Source organism: Chrysemys picta, chromosome 3, assembly GCF_011386835.1.
Source record: "Chrysemys picta bellii isolate R12L10 chromosome 3, ASM1138683v2, whole genome shotgun sequence".
Classification (NCBI taxonomy): domain Eukaryota; kingdom Metazoa; phylum Chordata; order Testudines; family Emydidae; genus Chrysemys; species Chrysemys picta.
In genome coordinates, this window is record NC_088793.1 from 199558530 (window position 1) to 199577279 (window position 18750).

The window sequence follows — 18750 nt, forward strand, 5'->3', positions numbered from 1 at the left end:
CAGTCCCGATATTTGGGGCTTTTTCTTATATAGACGCTTATTACCCCTCTCCCCCTGTCCCAGTTTTTCACACTTGCCATCTGGTCACCCTAAAAGGTACAGAGAAGGGCAACAAAAATGCTTAGGGGTATGGAACAGCTTTCATATGAGGAGAGATTAAAAAGACTGGGACTATTCAGTTTGGAAAAGAGACAACTAAGCGAGGGGGGATATGATAGAGATCTATCAAATCACAAATGGTGTGGAGAAAATTACTAAGGATGTTTTATTTACCCCTTCACATAACACCAAAACCAGGGGTCACCTAATGAAACTAACAGGCAGCAGGTTTAAAACAAACACAAAGGAAGTACTACTTCACACAACGCATGGTCAACCTGTGGAATTTGCTGCCAGGGGATGTTGTGAAAGCCAAAACTATAACTGGATTAAAAAAAGAATTAGGTAAATTCACAGAGGATAGGTCCATCAATGGCTATTAGCCAAATTGGTCAGGGATGCAACCCCATGCCCTGGGCGTCCCTAAGCCTCTGGCTGCCAGATGGTGGGGCTAGATGACCGTGAATGGAGCACTTGATGATTGCCCTGTTCCGTTCATTCCCTTTGAAGCATCTGGCATTGGCCACTGTCAGAAGACAGGACGCTGGGCTAACTGGACCATTGGTCTGACCCAGTATGGCTGATCTTATGCCAATAAAATAGCTGGAATTCAAACTGAATTCACTGTGAGTACTTCAATATTCATTCATTTCAAACATGTGGTCAGGAATAATGGAATTCCCGTGCTCAAGCTTAGCACAATCATTCAAATATCTGGTCAGTACAGATGACCCAGATAGCAGTAGACTGATGTGTATGTCAGAAGTTATATGAATTCTGAAACCTATGCTTCCCGGGTCCCCATCAGAAGGAAAAATTCACTTGTGAATAAGTACAGAAATCAAAATTTCTGACAGGATGCAGAAGTTAGATCTAGCAGCGGAAACTTTCCTGGAAAGTAGGGACCTTGTAAAGGACAATGGGGTAATGGTGGATAACCAATTCAACACAAGCTCCAAGTGCAATGCTTTGGCTAGGAGGGCCGGCCCGGCCCTTCCATGTGCCAGGTGTGCAATTCCTGTGAGTTCAGGGACTGCAGCTGTGGTAAGTCCTTGCATAGACCTCGCAGTGTGGCTTCGTGCATTCGACCAGCCTTTTAAGGCAATTTTTCAATCAGACCTGTTACCGGCACTTAGGCTGTTAGAATTTCTATATAATCTTCTGAGGAAAGCCAGCTTTATTCTAAATAGCAGGAGGTGACTCATGCATAAGGCTGCAAGTCTGTCATGGATTCCATGACTTTCCGGAACCCAGGGCCAGTGCAAGGAAGTTTCGCGCCCTAGGCGAAACTTCCACCTTGCGCCCCCCCCCAGCCCTGCGGCAGCTCATCACCCCCCCCTCCACCCTGAGGTGCCCCCCCAAGGCAACTCCCCCCCCCTGCCCTGAGGCGGCCCCCCCCCCCCGCGGCAACTCTCCTCCCACCCGGGGAGCCGTGCGGCAGCTCCCCACCCCAGCTCACCTCTGCTCCGCCTCCTCCCCGAGCACGCCGCCCCCACTCTAATTCTCCTCCCCTCCCAGGCTTGCGGCACCAAACAGCTGATTGGCGCTGCAAGCCTGGGAGGCGGGAGAAGTGGAGCAGCGACCGCACGCTTGGGGAGGGGGCGTAGGAACGCTGTAAAAAAAATTGGGGGCAGCGCTTTTTGGCACCCCCAAATCTTGGCGCCCTAGGCAACCGCCTAGTTTGCCTTAATGGTAGCACCGGCCCTGCCAGAACCTCTGTGACTTCTGCAGCGGCTGGTGCGGCTGACCCCGAGGCCTGCTACACCAACTGCTGCTGGGGGGGCCCCTGGGGCCAGCTGCTGTCGGTTCTTTTCAGCTTCCCCCTAGCGATCCTGTTTTTTACTCCCATGCTGCTTTCTGCATTCAAACTCCTCCTCTCCAGCCCCAGCCAAAACAACCCAGATGAATAAACAGTGTATTTGACCTACGAGGCTTCATAGTGCAGTATTTGTTCAATATACTTTATAAACAATAAGCTAAAAATATCAAGACTTTACACTGAATTAGTTGTCTGCAAATATACCCAGACAACTGATTTCACTCCTGCTGCAGCATGGAGCTTGGCTGAAGCTAGATGGCCTGACCATGCTCTGCAGCTGTAGAATACTACATGCATCCTGAGAGGTTTCCTATCTCCACAAGAGTCGCTGTGTAGGCAAAGCACAGCTGCTGAAAAGTCACCTCTGGCCTCTACCTACCCAGACCTTTAGAGAGGAAGGCTAGAGGGACTGCACATTTGCTCCTTGGGAATAGTGTAGCAAATAGCCTTAAATGGACTACACACACTAAGATGGTGCTCCTTAGGGCTACCATATGTCCGGATTTCCCTGGACATGTCCGGCTTTTCGGTCTATAAATAGCCGTCCGGGGGGGATTTTTAAAAATCTAAAAATGTCCGGGATTTCCCCCTGGTCGGCTATTTATAGACAGAAAAGCGGCGGCCAAGCGCCGCTGGATAGCCAAAGCCCCTTCCCGGCTCCTCCCCATCCCCTGCAGCCTTACCACGCTGTCCAGCCCCGCAGCTGTCTTCCCACTCCTCCCCTCCCCTGAACGCTCCGCCCACCTGCTCCTCCCCCTCCCCTGCTTCCCGCCAATCAGATCTTCGCGGGAAGTCTGAAAAGAACCAGGGGGCAGGTAGGAGGCAGCAGCAGGTAAGCTGGGGCGGGGGGCGGCGCGAGGAGGAGAGCTCCAGGGAGGCGTGGCCGTGGCCGAGTGGCTCCCTCCAGCCCGTGCCGAGTGGCGCCCGGCGGCCCCAGTGGCTCCAGCCCGGCTCGGGCCCCAGGGTGGCGGCCCCGGTTCCGGCCGAGCGCGCCAGCCCGGCACCGGCCAAGCACCCCCGGTCCGGCCCGGCTCGGGCCCCAGCAGCACCGGCCGAGCACGCCCGGCCCGGCCCGGCCCCCAGCAGCACCGGCCCCGGTTCCAGCCGAGTGCACCGGCCCAGCTCCGGCCGAGCACCTCCGGCCCGGCCCCAAGCCCCGCAGCCCTGGCCGGAGCTCACACCAGAGCGCGCAGCCCGATTCCTGGGCTCTTTAAAGCCGGCCCTGGTCAGGGGACAGGGAGGGGGGGTTGGATGGGTCGGGAGTTCGGGGGGGGGCTGTCAGGGGGGCAGGGGTGTGGGGAGGGGTTGGGACAGTCAGGGACAGGGAGCAGGGGGGGTTAGATGGGTCTGGGGTTCTGGGGGGGCTGTCGGGGGCAGGGGTGTGGAGAGGGGTCGAGGCAGGCAGGGAGCAGAGGGGGTTGGATGGGTCGGGAGTTCTGGGGGTCCTGTCAGGGGGTGGGAAGCAGTTGGATAGGGCATGGGAGTCCCGGGGGTCTGTCTGGGGGCAAGGGTGTGAATATGGGGTGGGGGTGTGGATAAGGGTCAGGGCAGTCAGGGGACAGGTAGGGTCGTAGGGGGGCAGTTCGCGTGGGGGGTTCTCAGGAGGGGGCAGTCAGGGGACAAGAAGCAGGGCAGCTTAGATAGGAGGTATGGTCCTAGGGGGCAGTTAGTGGCAGGGGTCCCAGGAGGGGACAGTCAGGGGACAAGGAGTGGGGGGGTTGGGGATTCTGAGGGGGGCAATCAGGGGGTGGGAAGTGGAGGGAGTGGAAGGGGGCAGGGCAGGGGCGGGGTTAGAGTGGGTCTTCCCCCTCCGCCCCCCCCCCCCCCCCCGTGTCCTCTTTTTTGCTTGTGGAAATATGGTAACCCTAGTGTTCCTGGCTGGCAGTTTTGAAATGGAACTTTCAGCTGGGAGAGAGGCCTGGGCAAACATTCCCATCTGTGATTCCTAGTGCTATCTCCCTCCACCTTGCCCAACACACACACACACACACACAGGGCCAGGTGCCCCTCTCTACTTCATGACACCTTTGTGTGGGGTTGGAGCAGGTCTGCAGCGTGGGGAAGGAAGAGCAGCAGGGGACACAGAGGGCCATATCGGAGATAGGAATCTCATTTACATTTCAACATAAACCCACCTCCCACACCAAAGAGCATCTCATCCCTCACCTATGGAGCAACTCCACCATGAGCCTGTTCTACCGAGGATCAGCAAGCCTGTTATTTACAGCTCCATGTGACCATGGTCAGGATTTGTGTCCCCTGTCTGATATGGTCCCATTGTAAATTTAATTGAGTATAGAATAGGAATGTTTATTGATACGTGTTGCTAGTTTTAATTACTAAATTACTATAAAGCATTCAGGGAGACACTTTTTCTTCTGCAGGGATAATATTTCACTGTGGGGGAGAAGGGGGAAGGACTTGCTTTGCTACACATTTAAAGCCTGGTATTACTTCCTTTATCTTCAGTCTTTTGCCTCTGCAAGAATAATACAAATCCGCCACCTAGTGTGCAAGAATGTGTTTTACGTTGGCATTAACTTGATAGGAGAGTGAACGGAGCTTATTCTCCAATTTAGCAATCTCACAGGAAACCTGTCAGTGCATGAACAAAACTAACTGAGTGAGAAATTCACATTTCAAAGACCAGTATATTTTCCATGATTGGATTGGTATGTTTGATACATCTACTATAATCCAGATGAACACGCTTATAAACAAGGATGTTGATCTAGAGGGTTGGTTTGAGGCATGCTGAATGGAATTAGTGTGAATGTAGGTGGTAAAAGTGTTAATAGAACACTGTCAATTTTAATTGACTCATTTGGGAACATTCCATTTGAATATTCAGTACCCTTTAAATAATACCCATGTTCTTAATTCCTTTAAAATAATTCTGATGTTGGTGTTTATACAGCAAGAGAGAAACTGCCTGTCTAAGGTACCTTCCCTGCATTGTGATCCACTAAGGTGCACTGGTGTATGTGTGGAGAGTCCATTTAAAGTCTGTGAAATGCCGCACAGACAACAGGATCTGTATTATTGGTTCTCAGAACAGCATCAGGGCCAAACTGACTGTACAGAAGGAGAGAGAGGGTGTTTTAGGTGGTGTTTGTCACTGCAGTAGGTACTAAATGTTTAAACAGAAAAGTGGCTTTTAAGTTGATCCTGTCCCTCTAACTCAAGAAGAGTGTACCAAAGCAGAAAGACTGATCCTTGGGCCGTTGAATCACTAGGAATGCTTATTTTTCTGGCCCATTTAACCTGTGCAGACTGCAGTGAAATTCCATGCAAGGAATGAAATCCTGGTCCATAGAAGTCTATGGCAAAACTCCTATTGACTTCAACGGGGCTAGGATTTCACCCAAGGTTCTTGAACATCTCTGACTGCCATTGGCTAGGGCCTGGTAACAGGTAACTGTATTGCTGGTGTTGACAAATTATATTAGTTATTAAAGATCTGAAGACAAAATGCAGAAGGATTACAAACCCTTAAGAATAAGGGACCAGATCACAATTATCTTGCAAATCTGCAATTGCATAATTTCTCTCTCTATGCATCTTGGACCCAATTTTGTGAACATGCAGGTCCATAAATTTACTCCTGTGAATAGTTTGTGTTGGGACAATAATGTCCAGATTTGAGAATGAACTTCCAGAGTAAGTGATTGATTTTGTGTTAAATAGCAATATTGACTAGTTCAGTATCTTAAACATCTCATAACTAGAGCCCTGCAAATCCCTGGATATCCACTTCATATCCAGGGACCATTTTTGCAGATAGTGGATTGGATGCAGATACAACCGCGCAGGGCTCTACTCGCCAGCAGTGCCTGGCTCACAGCGTCTGGCTCGGGCAGCCCCAGGGGCACAGCACGCTTGGGGCCGGCTGCCAGCAGCCAGTGGTTGGGGCTGGGTGGCAGGCCGGAGTCAGGGTTGTCTAGCACCTGCTCGTTGCGCCGCTTCTGGTCCAGCAGCTTAGGCCCCTCAGGCAGCGCCAGTATCCCCACCATGACCCAGCCGGCAGCACTGGCTATGCTCCCGGCCCCGTGGTTCCTAGGCAGCTGGGCCCGCCCCCAACCACGGGAATTGGAGTGGGCAGGACCCTGGTCCCCCACTCTTCCTGCGCTCACGATGCAATGCCCCTTCTCCCCAGCCACCGCACCACCTCTTCCCCTCAAGACCCTGCCCTAGGGTGACCAGATGTCCCGATTTTATAGGGACAGTCCCGATTTTTGGGTCTTTTTCTTATATAGGCTCCTATTACCCCCCACCGCCTGTCCCGATTTTTCACACTTGCTGTCTGGTCACCCTACCCTGCCCCCATGCTGCCCTTTACCCCCAGTCTCTGCCCTGGCACTGCCTTTTCCCTTCAAGAGCCCCCCTGCCACTTGCTCATCTCCACTCCCTTCCCGCCTTCCCCCATCGCTAGCCCTTGTGAGACAGCTTGCTGCTGTGGGTGTGGATACACATAAAAGATGGCTAGTGGACAGCAGGTCAGATGCACATTGATTCTGGCGGATGCGGATCCACATTTTTATATCCGGGCGGGGCTCTACTCATAACTTCAGTGCTGCGGATATTTAAAACTGAACATTTCACATTTTAACCCTTCCGTCAGATAGATATTATACTTGGATAACTACTGCCTGCGCCTGGCTCTTTACAAATGACTAGAGGTGATGAGGCGCCTTGAGGATCTTGGAAGCTAAGGCCCCAATCCTGAAAACACTTGTGCACACACTTAACTTTATGCATGAGTAGCCCCATTGAAGTCAGTGGGAATATTCATATGTGATTATGTGATTGCAAGGTTAAGGCCTAAGTATCTGATCCTGAAAACCCTTATTCATGTGAGTAAGCTCTACTCATGCAAATAGTACCCCTGATTTGAATGGGACTATTCATGTAGGTAAGGAGTTGCTGGATCAGGTCCTACAGTGACATAATAACATAAATGAGATAATACCGATTACAGCTTTTGGTTACAAATATTAACTGTAACACAATAAATGTCATTAGTAAAGCACAAGACATGGCTTACTTCATCATGATTTTAAATAACTTCACTGCAGGGCTAGATTGGGCAACCCTTCATCATCTTGGTGACTGATTACTCAGATGAGAAATACTCATGTATCCGAGTAAAGGTTGCACAATTTAGCTTTCCATCTCCTCTTTATTGCAGGTTGTCAGTGCCAAACACTAGGTGGCAGCAAGTAATCTTTAGAAATTCATCTACCTCTACCCGTGTGTCTTAAAATCATACATGCACTGCTAGTGAGAAATCTGCTTGGACATTGCAGAGGGAATTTGTCAGTGATACGTTTTATCCTCACTCATAATCCTTATAAATTCTCTTTTACAGAGAGCTATGAAATTGTCCATATCAAACTACTTGTATTGCAGTTGGGCTCCACATTTGGGTGATTTTATAGACGACCTCTTTTGGGGCATCCGTTTTGCATTTAAACAATAACAAAAATCACCTGATTCTGCATCTGTGTTCTTATACATTCCTTTGTCAGGCACCTTCTTTGTTAGTTCCTAGTATCACTAATAATGGGGGAATTGATAGTGCCTGCTGTAGTTAAGGGTGGCAAACAATTTCAGTTATAATGCTGTTTCCATGTAGTCATAACATGCTGAAGTCCACGAGAGCTCTGCATGCAAAGACCAGCAGGATCAGGAACAGAATAAAGTTATTCTAAGGCTTATTCACCTCTGGAGCAAGAGCTCACCATTTACGTGTATGTATTTATTCTAGCTTCTTAGGCTAACGTGATTAGACTTTAAGCTTTGGTGTGCTATAGAAATTTGATTCATCCTTGTTTGTTTTCTTATTGTCCTTCTGCCAACACAAGTTCTAACTATAATAGCTGGGCCCTGTGTATTAGGAAAGAATGATCATGGACAGTTTATAGAGACTGTTGAATAAATTGTCTATTGGAAAACTTGGACACTGTAGGCCAGAGATGATTCATCTCTGAAACAGATCTTTGAAGTGGGAGAGAGATGCAAGGGCAAAATGTTTAGGTTTTTGATCGCAAAGATCACATCCTATGGGCTTTAATTAACTATCAGGATTGCACCATTAAAAGAATAGCAAAAGCTTATGAGTTTTACTGAAATAAATAGCTTTTTAGTACAAACAAAACAATAATTGCTATCTGTACGCTAATTTACATTTAATAATTCCCTGGGTGTGAAGCATAAATTTCCAGTAAAAGCTCTAGTAAAATGTTCATAGTTCAAAAAGCTGCGGAGTAATTGATTTAAAACAGTGCCCATCTAGCACAATGGGGCTCTGATCTTTGCTTGGGGCTTCTCGCTGCTGTTGTACGAATCATAGATGATATCAGCGTAGCATAAGCGGTTATGCACATCTTAGTTATGTGTTTTATGCAGCAATATCGGTCGCAAGTCCACTATCTCTCTTGTTACTCTCTTTGCAGTCCTAAGTGGTGCAGGACGGAGAAGGAGCAGCACGTTGTGTGATACCTTGTCAGACAGACAGATTAATTTATTAAGGATGTCAGGGTCAATCTACTGCTGATAATGGAATACCACTGAAAGTGGTTCAATCCAGCAAATCAAATCAAATCTAAATTATGCCAGAAGTGTTTCAGCAGCTTCATGTAAATTAGATCGTATTATGATACTATGTATCATCTTTCTACAAGTTACGTGGACAAAATTTCTCTGAAAAACTGACCTTTTGTTTCCTTAGAGAATGCTCACCAAACAGAAGCCACCTTTTCGGTTTTGTATGAAAGAATAAGTAAATAAAACACAAAGGCAGATGGATCTTCATGTCTATAGTATCTCCTGCCTTGTAAATTTGACTTATCTGTTTAGATTTCTGCCTAATAATTTTTACTACTGTGTTACCAAAATTTCAGTTGGAAATCATTTACAGATGTACAGTACTATTTATTTGTGGCACTGCTATTCCTGATGCTTTGCATCTTACGATGACCATCTTCCAAAAACTAAGAGTGGTGTGTGTCCCAGAATAAGAAAAAAATAATAATCCCACTATTGGATTTACTGTTCTGATGAATTTACTTCAGGCATTTATTTTGCTAGTAAAAATCTCTAAATTCTCTGAAGTAACCAAAAGAAAAACTGTTACAGGAGATATTTAGGAAGACCGTAATATTTTCAGACATTCCACTAAAAATCATGTGAATATATTAATACCCTGTGGGTGGGGTATGGGTGTATACACACAATTTTCATTAAATATTTAAAAACGGCTGTGAGGGTCCTTAGCTCTGCATTTCCAATATTAGATTTTGGGGAATTAGGGTAGTGATCAATCGATCGGGGATCGATTTATCGCGTCTAGTGATCCGTCCATCTAGCCCAGTTTCCCCTCTCTCTCTGCAGGGCCGGCTCTAACTTTTTTGCTGCCCCAAGCAAAAAAAAAAAAAAACACCCCGCCATAACAATCCTCCCCCAGCGCCGCCCCACTGAAACAAAAACAAAAACAGCTCCCCCAGTGCCGCCCCGCCGAACCAAAAAACAAAACAAAACAAAACAACCCCAGCACCGCCCCGCAGAACCAAAAACAACACCCCCCCAGCGCCGCCCCGCCAAACCAAAAACAAACAAAAAAACTCCAGCACTGTCCCGCTGAACCAAAACCAACCCCCCCAAGCGCCACCCCGCTGAACCAAAACCAACAACAACAAAAAACACCCCGAGCGCCACCCCACCGAACCAAAAAAAAAAAAATACCCCCGAGGGCCGCCCCACCACCCCAAGATTGGCCGCCCCGCCACCCCAAGATTGGCCGCCCCTTATAAGGTGCCGCCCCAAGCACGTGCTTGGTCGGCTGGTGCCTGGAGCCGGCCCTGTCTCTCTGACAGTGGCCCAAGCCAGATGCTCCAGAGACAATGAACAGAACAGGGCGAGTATAAATAGCAGTGGAGACCATGAGCCATTGCTTAGGCAAGTAAAGACACATGAAGAGGGTAGGAATGTACTCAAGTATACACCCTACATGGTTCTCTACTTGCTCATAACCGTGCCTCTCCATCTACAATGCTATTCTTAGCGGTGTGCTGTCCTGCTACCTCCCCACTGTTGGAGCCTTTTCTCACCACAGTGAAAAGCTCTGGCAGTGGGCAGCTGCTGAAGCCTTTTCCCCGCTGTCTCCCCTCTGCTGCGGCTTTTCACTAACATGTAGCTACAAACTGCAGTGTGGGCACAGCCTCCTTTTCACTGAGGCGTATAGCTACACATACGCTACATGCTGCCACCAGTGGTGTGTAGTGTAGATGCCAGCCGTAGTGTGTACAAATAGGGCAGTACACCCTTTAAACAGGCTGTGAGCCCTCTAGTGGTGCTCACTTCGTTTTATGTTCCACAAGCGGCCAGAAACCAGCCAGAGCGGCAGTATGTGTGTAGCTAGGACTGGCACATTTGTGTATAATTAGTAAACATGGTTATTGCATAGTTAACATGGAACCAGTTGTGCCCATGTGGGGTTTTTTTCACATTTTTTTCTGTTGTATAAAGAGACAACATACCTGTATTTAATACTTGCTATTATAGCAGAGTGAAAAGGTTGTCCTCTTCTGTGATTTTTAGGGATTATTTGAAGAACAAAACTTCCCTGGACTTCTGTAGGGCCAGGATTTCATCTGCTGAGTTGACTAATGCTCTATAAAATGTCATTGTGACACACAAAGCTGTTGTGTAGTTTTAAGAACAAAAACATCTTTGGAAACTTTGTGTGGGAGCAGGGGAGTAAAACAAAAATGTTGGTTTGCGGTTATCATGTTAGGTGTCAGCTGGTGCAGATATGAATGCACTTCACTATAGTACATGTTGTAAAGAAAACAATAATATATTAGTTTCAACATTTTGTTTCTTCACTTCTATGTTATCATAGTGTCCATTTTTTAATTTTAATTAAAAACAGAGAGAGGACCATGATGAGGGCAGTGTAAAGAAACAGACTCAAGCCCATGAGTCCTCCTGACGAAATTCCCCACCGCCAAAGTTGTCCGTAAAAGCAATGATTTTTGCAACATAAAAGATGATAGTTCTCGCATTTTCCAAAGTGTTTCAGAAAATTCAGTCAATCAGCAGCCTAAAATCTTTCATTAGTTTAAGAAGAGAATGGGATTCATTAATCAGGTGAACAGGCTTAAAAATGTTACTATGCAAGTTTTCGGAATAGCTTGAACCTCATTTTGAAAAATGTCATATGAACCAGTAAGAAGGCTTACAATGTAGGTGCTAATTAAAATTACTTTTTACAGCCTGTACTCTTGATGCCTGTTTAATTTGTGCTCTCCAGAAAGGCCAACATAACACATCACCATATTCCCCAAACCCATCATGAACAAATTTAAAATATTTACTTTGTAATATTTAAATAATTTCTAAATAGCTCTTTGTTTTAGATCTTCACAAATGATAGGTGCTGATCTGACAGCCCTTTATTCTCTTGTGATTCACAGATTTTTAAAGCGGAAGGTCCTGCAGTGATCATCTAGTCTGACCTCCAGTATGTCTCAGGCTGTAAAAATTCATCCTGTATTCTCCCCATCTGAACTCTTTGCGCTTGTCTACACTGCCAAATTATATCATGTTAATGCATATGTTAACTAACAGACTGTTAAACATGACTTAGCATTGCTTAACGTTGTAACAGTGGGTCATAGTTAATCATAGAGCTGGTTTGGAAATAGATATCTCCCTCCCTACCCTCCCACCCCACAAAAACCTAAATGTCACCATAGCCCCTCATTGGACTTATAATTTGGGGCCTCATGCTCTCATTCTCCTCTATAGGTTGGACTTCCTGGCAGTCTACATCTCCCATGATCCACCACACTCGCCTCTCTTAGTGAGGGAAGGTGGTGCATCCTGGGAGATGAAGTGTGGCTGAGGACACCAGTCAGTAGAGGAGAACATGAGCATAAGGCAACTGAACTACAACTCCAATGAGGTACTGTGGTGACATTTTTTTTTAAGTGAAATTTTTCTGTTTTGGGGTGTTCAGTTTGTGACAGAAATCTAAATTTTCTGTGGAAAGCAGACACTTTTCATGGAAAAATTTCATTTCAGTCAGAAAACCAACTTTCCATTAAAGAACAGTTTAGACTGATTATTTTAAACCAGACCTCATTAACGATGAGCTTCTGATACATTGTTAAACCAGGCCGTCTACAGAGAGGGCCTGGTTTTCTCTAGCCCTGCACCTTGCGTAGTCACTTACACCCCGAAAAAGTGGCTGTAAAATGCTGCTGTACAGTAATATTCAGTGCCCACTTTGCACTGGTGTTAGTGACTACATCAGGTGCAAAGCTGTGGGGAGTCCACATTGTTTAAGCATTATGTCAGTGAACACATGTTCTAAGGTGTAATTTTCCAGTGCAGACAAGGCACTGCTCGCCGTGATTAACCACCGCACTACTCCAGTTTCATGTCAGTGCAACTTCATTGAATCAAGCCCACAGCAGTCCAGTGGGAGTATGTGTGAAAAAGGGCTGCAGCATCATGCCCTGTAATTGCTCATTGGCTAAAAAGAATGGGCCATTGAGAAGAAGGCTCCATGTTTATTTACTCTCCACTCCACCTCTTTTTAATAGTTTATCTCTTGCATAGTTGTATGTAACTTCTGAATCTAAACACGTGTAATAAAAGAGAGACTGTAAATGACAGATCACAGATGACTTGGATTAGGACACTGTTCAAGGATTGCAAATCATATCAGAATTATTATTCTTTGATTTATTTCCTGCTCCTAGATCTGCAGTCGTAGATTAGTGCAAAGTAACTATAATGAAGCATGTTAGTTCTCACAAATCCCGTCTTTAGCACATTAACAATATAAAGCAAGAATAAATTGCTGGGCTGGGATCCTTAACTGTTGTAAACTGGAATAGCTCCCTAAAGACAAGAGAGCTACACTGATTTACACCAGCTGAGGATCTGGTCCCTGATCCTGTAGGCCTGACTCCTGAATGGGATTTTGTCTAAGTAAAGTAAAACAGAGCTTTATGTGAGTAAGGGCTCTTATATTGTGCCCTAAAACTACTTAAATGAAACACACCAAAGAAAAAGGTAACGTTAAAAACAGTGAATATCCTTTTATTATGGAAGGGTTCTCAGTTTTTCTTTTCTTTTTCCAGGTTATAAAACATTCTTACCAATAGGTTCACTCATGTTGCATCTGTTTCTCAGAAACACAGTGCTAATGGCAGTATGTTCTACACAGTAACAACTACAGAATGAGGTGGTACAGGGAGGGGAAATCTAAATGAAAATAAATTCAGCATGCAGCTTGCTTTCTGAAACAATGCAGGCAGTTTGTCCACCTTTGGTGAGGCGCACTCCACGGCAGAAGCCCTGCACAAGACCTATGCACCATTTACAAACCCAGTTCAGCCCTTTCTTAAGGCTGCCACCCTTACAGCAGGATCCAGCCGATCCGCAGCTCGCCCCAGGATTGAAGAAGCATAATGGTGTCTTTAAAGCCACCTCTATGCCACTCTTCCACCTGTACCTGCCCACAGCTTGGCCAGATCAAAAGATCTAGCTTTTAGGGTACGTCTACACTGCCCTCTAAGCCCAGCTCTGTGGACTTGGGGTTTCGAAGTCTGCACTTGAGCATCCAAACGGCATTGTAAGCCTGGGTTTACAGTTGCTGGACCTGGGTCTCTCAGCTCTGCTCCATACTCCACTCCACAGACTTTCTGTGGCTTGACCTGTATCCACACTGCAAAATGACAGGGCTTGGAGCCAAGTCACAGCGGGACTTGGGCTCTGACCCACCTCCCTCACGGCGTGCTAGGACCCGGGTCCTCTGTGCGTGCTGACCTGAGTTGGACTGATTGATGTGAGGAGGAAAGGGGGACTTAAGTGAAACCAGGGTCAGACCTTGGGCTTAGTGTTCAGTGTAGACACCTATCCATGGGCTATATCTACACTTCAATAAAAGGCCTGGGGCTGGCCTGAGTCAGCCAATTTGGGCTCACAGGGCTTGAGCTGCGAGTCTAAAAATTGTAGTATAGATGTTTGGTCTTGGGCTGGAGCCTGGGCTCTGAGACCCCATGAGGGGTTGGGCCTCAGAGGCCAAGCTCCAGCCTTAGCCTAAATGTCTACACAGCAATTTTGAGTCCTGCAAGCCCAAGTCCATTGACCTAGATCTGGAACTCAGTGCAGTAGGTTTTCATTGCAGCGTAGATGTGTCTGGAATTCTTCACTGGGGTGGAGTTTATAGGCATGGACATTGTCACTTAGCAGAAGTGGCAGGTTTGCAGGGCCTCCCAACCCTGGGTGAGCCATTGGAGGCCAGGACCACCCATGAGGAACCCCCAGATTCTCCCTCTTTGGCTAAGAGGTTCAATGTCACAGAGGGAGAACAACCTCGGTGAACCCAGTCTACATTAACTTAAGTGAGAAATCCCAATATGCTGAGGGAGAGAAGCTGTTGCAGAGAGCTGTTGACCTCCATCCAAATGGGAGATCCCAGTTCCCATGAAGCAAAAATCAAATGCTTTCTGCAGGGTAGAGGGAGCATCACTGCAAAGATGGAATTACCCCTCCCCCACTAATTCCTCCAGTTCTGATTTTATTAAACATTCAGCAAGCAAAATATCAGCAAATGATTTAGGTCAAAAAATACTTTGGAGATTAACAGTTAGTTTTGTCACATATTCATATTGTAGTTCTTTGATTTTAGACTTTGAAGGAATGTTTGAAATGTCAGTGCTGAAAACATCTTCCTCACTTACAGGTTAATATGACCTGGAGTAAATTCTGTTGGCAAATTGTGTGTGCGCGTGCACAAACATACCACAACAGTCATTTAAAAACAATGAAGGCTGCTAAGGACAAATTACACCCGACTCAAACCCACAAAAGCCATGAAATACAGAATAATGCCATGCAACGTCTACTTCTGAGGGAATTCTGCGCCAAAAAAAAAATTAAAAGTTCTGCGCACGCTATTTTAAAATTCTGCACATTTTATTTGTCCATACATAAATGTGCAGACTCCAGCCTGGCAGCAGGGAGCACAGGCAACTGGCTGCATGGAAGTGGAAGATCACCTGCAGCCTCCCTAGGTCAGGGACTCGACAGTGCAGCTGCACTGGATCCTGACACAGCGCAAGGGCCAGGCGTGCCCCAGAAACACCGTGGGGCCCTGCCCCTCCTCACCTGGTGTGGGCAGGATCCAGGTGTGGAGGGGCTCAGTGTGGGGGGATCCAGATGTGGGGTGAGAGGGTTCTGTGTGGGGTAATTTGGGCAGCTCAATGGGGGTCTGGGTGAAGGGGGGATCTGGATGCACAGGGGCTCGTTGTGGGGTTCTGGGTGCAGGGGCAATGGGACTCTGAAGGGAGGTCCAGGTGAAGGTAGTTGAGACTGAGCAAGGGGGTCTGGGTGCCGGAGGGACTGGTGCTTGGTCAGGTGGGGGTCCAGGTGCAGCTGGTTGGGACTCAGTGGGGTGGAAGTCCGGGTGCGGGGAGCTCATCGGGGTGGTCCAGATGCATAGTGGGTAGGGCTCATCAGGGTGGGGGTTTGAGTGCAGGGGGCTCAGTGGGATGTGGTCTGGATACAGTGGGAGGGGATCAGCAGAGGTCCGGATGCAGCATGTGGGCCCGACGGGGACGGCCAGGGGCAGGGGGGGGAGGTGAAGCCCAGCGGAGGATTGAGGGGGAGGGCTAAATGCACAGGAGTTGTGCGGACAGGGGAGGAAAAATCGCAATAAATCTTTTTGAAACTGTCTAAACTATTCTTAAAAACAACACCTTTCAGTAGCGTACAGGTATGTGCCACTTACAGAATAATGGCAGTGTGGGGTGGTACTTTATAGGTGTGGTGTTGGTACTCATGTAGAGCTGGTAGAAAATGTTCCAGTGGAACAGTTTTCCATTGTAAAATGCTAATCCGATTCAATCAAAACTTTTGCGGCAACGTATTGGTTTTGTCAAATATTTCAACCAAAAAAATATCACAACTTTTTGTGCCAATGTAGCCAAAACATTTCATTTTGACTCTCTTGTATCAACTGTTATGTTATGTAATATAATATAGACTGATCATAGAAATGCTAAAGTTGAAACTCAGCACTTTGGCCTTAATTGAAATGAAGTGCTTTGATAAGGTACATATCGAAAGCAATACTTTGAGAGTCGTTGTGTTTAATTATTATTGCTCTGTCTGTTTTCCCTCGGCTTTCAACATTTCTGTAACATGTTCTTTTCAAACCAAAAAAATATTGTTAACATTTAATATTTTCCTTGGGAATCTTTCAAGTGCCATTTAATGACTGTATTTGTGTATTTTTAAAAAAAGAAAAGAGAGAAAGAAAAGTGACTAAACTGTAGACACTTGACTGGAAGTTTAATACCAAACATTTTGTCAAAGTTACTATGTTTTAAAATGTCAAAAGAATCATCAGCGAATGTGATTATAATGAAATGTTGCTCTTGTTGTTATGGCAACTGACTTTAAAAACTGCTGTAAAAAGGTTGACAAATTATACAGTGCGGTTTTGGTTCATCTTTTTTTATAGTCCCCCATCACTTAACTTTTAAAGAATTTTAAACAGTTTGCACTGAAGGTAAGTCACCGATAATATTATATGTTGTCTCAGATGTTTATATGTACATTTATTTCAGTGCATCAAATATCAGTTACTTTTCCAGACTGAATAACTTCATTTCTACATTAGTCACACTTTCTGTAATTAAAATGAGAATGTCCCATTATTCTCTTAGCTGCTGACCTATTTTACATTGCAGCCAATATCAGGTTAATCCAATGTGACAGTGTCCAAGTTACACACATGTAGGAGGGTTTTGTTAAAAACACACTGCGAGGTCCTCCCTCTGCTCCCATTGAAGTCACTTAATTTAGTGGCAGTAGAGAACTCAGTGTACCAGATTGGAGATACATGCTGAGGATTTGGCCCATTTAATTCTGTCCCTATAGAAAAGAACCACCAAAATGTACTGAGCAGAGAGGGGTCAGAGGTTATCTCATGCCATAACTGTAGCATTTGTGAGACGCCAGTTTCAGAATCCTGTTGGAAAACTTTCTGCAAAGTGCTTAGCTGGTAGGTCAGTGAATTAAATGTGCACTAGTGAAATCCACCACTCCAAATGATAATATAAATTATCCAGTTGATAACAACGAGACACCAATATTGTTCTTGTGAAGTGACAAGGAAATATTTCCTCTTCCCAAGGTGCCCCATGCTATCAAATTCTTACACCTGTGAATATAATTTAATTTCATGAACAGGGCTTCAAAGACTGATATCTTGCAGCATGAGAAGAGAAATTGTCAACTCTTCAGTTGTGTCTACTTAATTTACCTTTAATGCCATGTAACTCTAGATTTGCTGTAGTTCCTTTTCCTAAGAAAAATTGATTTTCAGATTTACACAGATTGTGTTTTTATTACACACATTATGTGTTAATAAAAATAAGGGAAGTAAGCTAAGAACAAAATCTGAATTTAGATTGGCTGTTTATAAGGTGACATTTTATAAAAGGATATTTATTTGCTCTGTCTGTCACAGAGAATTTAAATCCACAAAGACTTTTTTTAAATGATCTAGAAGAAGAAAAGCTAATATATACTTAGTGTATAAAGTATAGTAGTTTAAAAAACAATAAACGCAAGGTCATATTAGGCCAAAACTGTTAATTACCCACTTCATTATTGTCAAGGTTAATACAGTATTTGAGACCAGAAGCTGTTTCTCATCTGCTCTTTGAAACAAGGCGAGACAGCTGTTCTTACGGACAGATCCATTATAGCTTATCACTAGAGGACAGACCACTAAAGGAACACCATGAAATATGGCTACTGTCACAGGCAGCCAGAACAAACACCAAGACTGTTCAGAAACCAATGGAAATGAAATGAAAACTACTTGAACTTAGTTGACTTTAATTCAATTAGATTGGGTTGCATTGATTTTATTTCATGACAGCTACAGTGGCATAAATTTCACTAGTGCTCCTTAATCTATTGTAATATTCACCTATCTAAAATGGCAGAGTGTTTTGCACTGATAAATGTTCTTTAATAAACATTGGAAATTGATGGTAACAAACCGCAACCATCTTTTGTGAAACTTACTTAAACCAAGTTGTACGATACAATATGGTTTGATTTTCATTATTCATGCTTGGCTAGTTATTGTACAAGATTCCTTTATATGAACTCAACAAAAGAGCGAAACAAATGTAACATAACCTTAGCTGAATCAACCTTAACAAATAGTGCATTGTTTTTAATTATAGAAGTATCTGCATTTCTTTACCTACAGAATCTAAATTTCATTGGTCTAAAAAGCTCTGAAGACTAATAGGACTCAAGAAAAGATTTTTTTTATACATATAAAATACATATACAGATCAAGAATAACATGAACTCCTTATTTGGAAATATTGTGGGTAGATTTTAAAGAATGAGTTAAATCTAGTTTTGTTTTGGGGTTTTGTTTGTTTTTATTTCCAGTGTGAAACAACTTGAAATTGCAAGACTTTCCCATTACACCTCATTCCCTATATAACACTGTCCTCGGGAGCCAAAAAATGTTACCGCGTTATAGGTGAAACCACATTATATTGAACTTGCTTTGATCCATCGGTGCATGCAGCCCCTCCCTCCCCCCCCCGGAGCGCTGCTTTACCGCGTTATATCCGAATTCGTGTTATATCGGGTCGCATTATATCAGGGTAGAGGTGTACTAGCAAAGAATATACTTGTACTACCACCACTTTTGGTATCATCTCTTTTTCCCCCCTAAAACAAATTAAATTTTCAACCTTTTATAATTCCTGCTGTCA

General features: G+C 45.2%; 1 protein-coding gene across 22 annotated transcripts in view; it reads left to right on the forward strand.

Moving 5' to 3' along the window:
- The window catches only part of PAK5 (p21 (RAC1) activated kinase 5), a 188872-nt gene that overhangs the window by 120818 nt on the left and 49304 nt on the right, over positions 1-18750 (forward strand). For 2 of the 22 annotated variants that reach the window (XM_065589790.1, XM_042846882.2), the window contains exon 2: positions 11729-11885. The exons of the other annotated variants lie outside the window; for them this stretch is intronic. In XM_065589790.1, the coding sequence (XP_065445862.1) occupies positions 11850-11885 (36 nt within the window). In that variant the 5' untranslated portion in view covers positions 11729-11849. The remainder of the gene's footprint in view (positions 1-11728; positions 11886-18750) is intronic. 22 annotated transcript variants of the gene reach the window in all.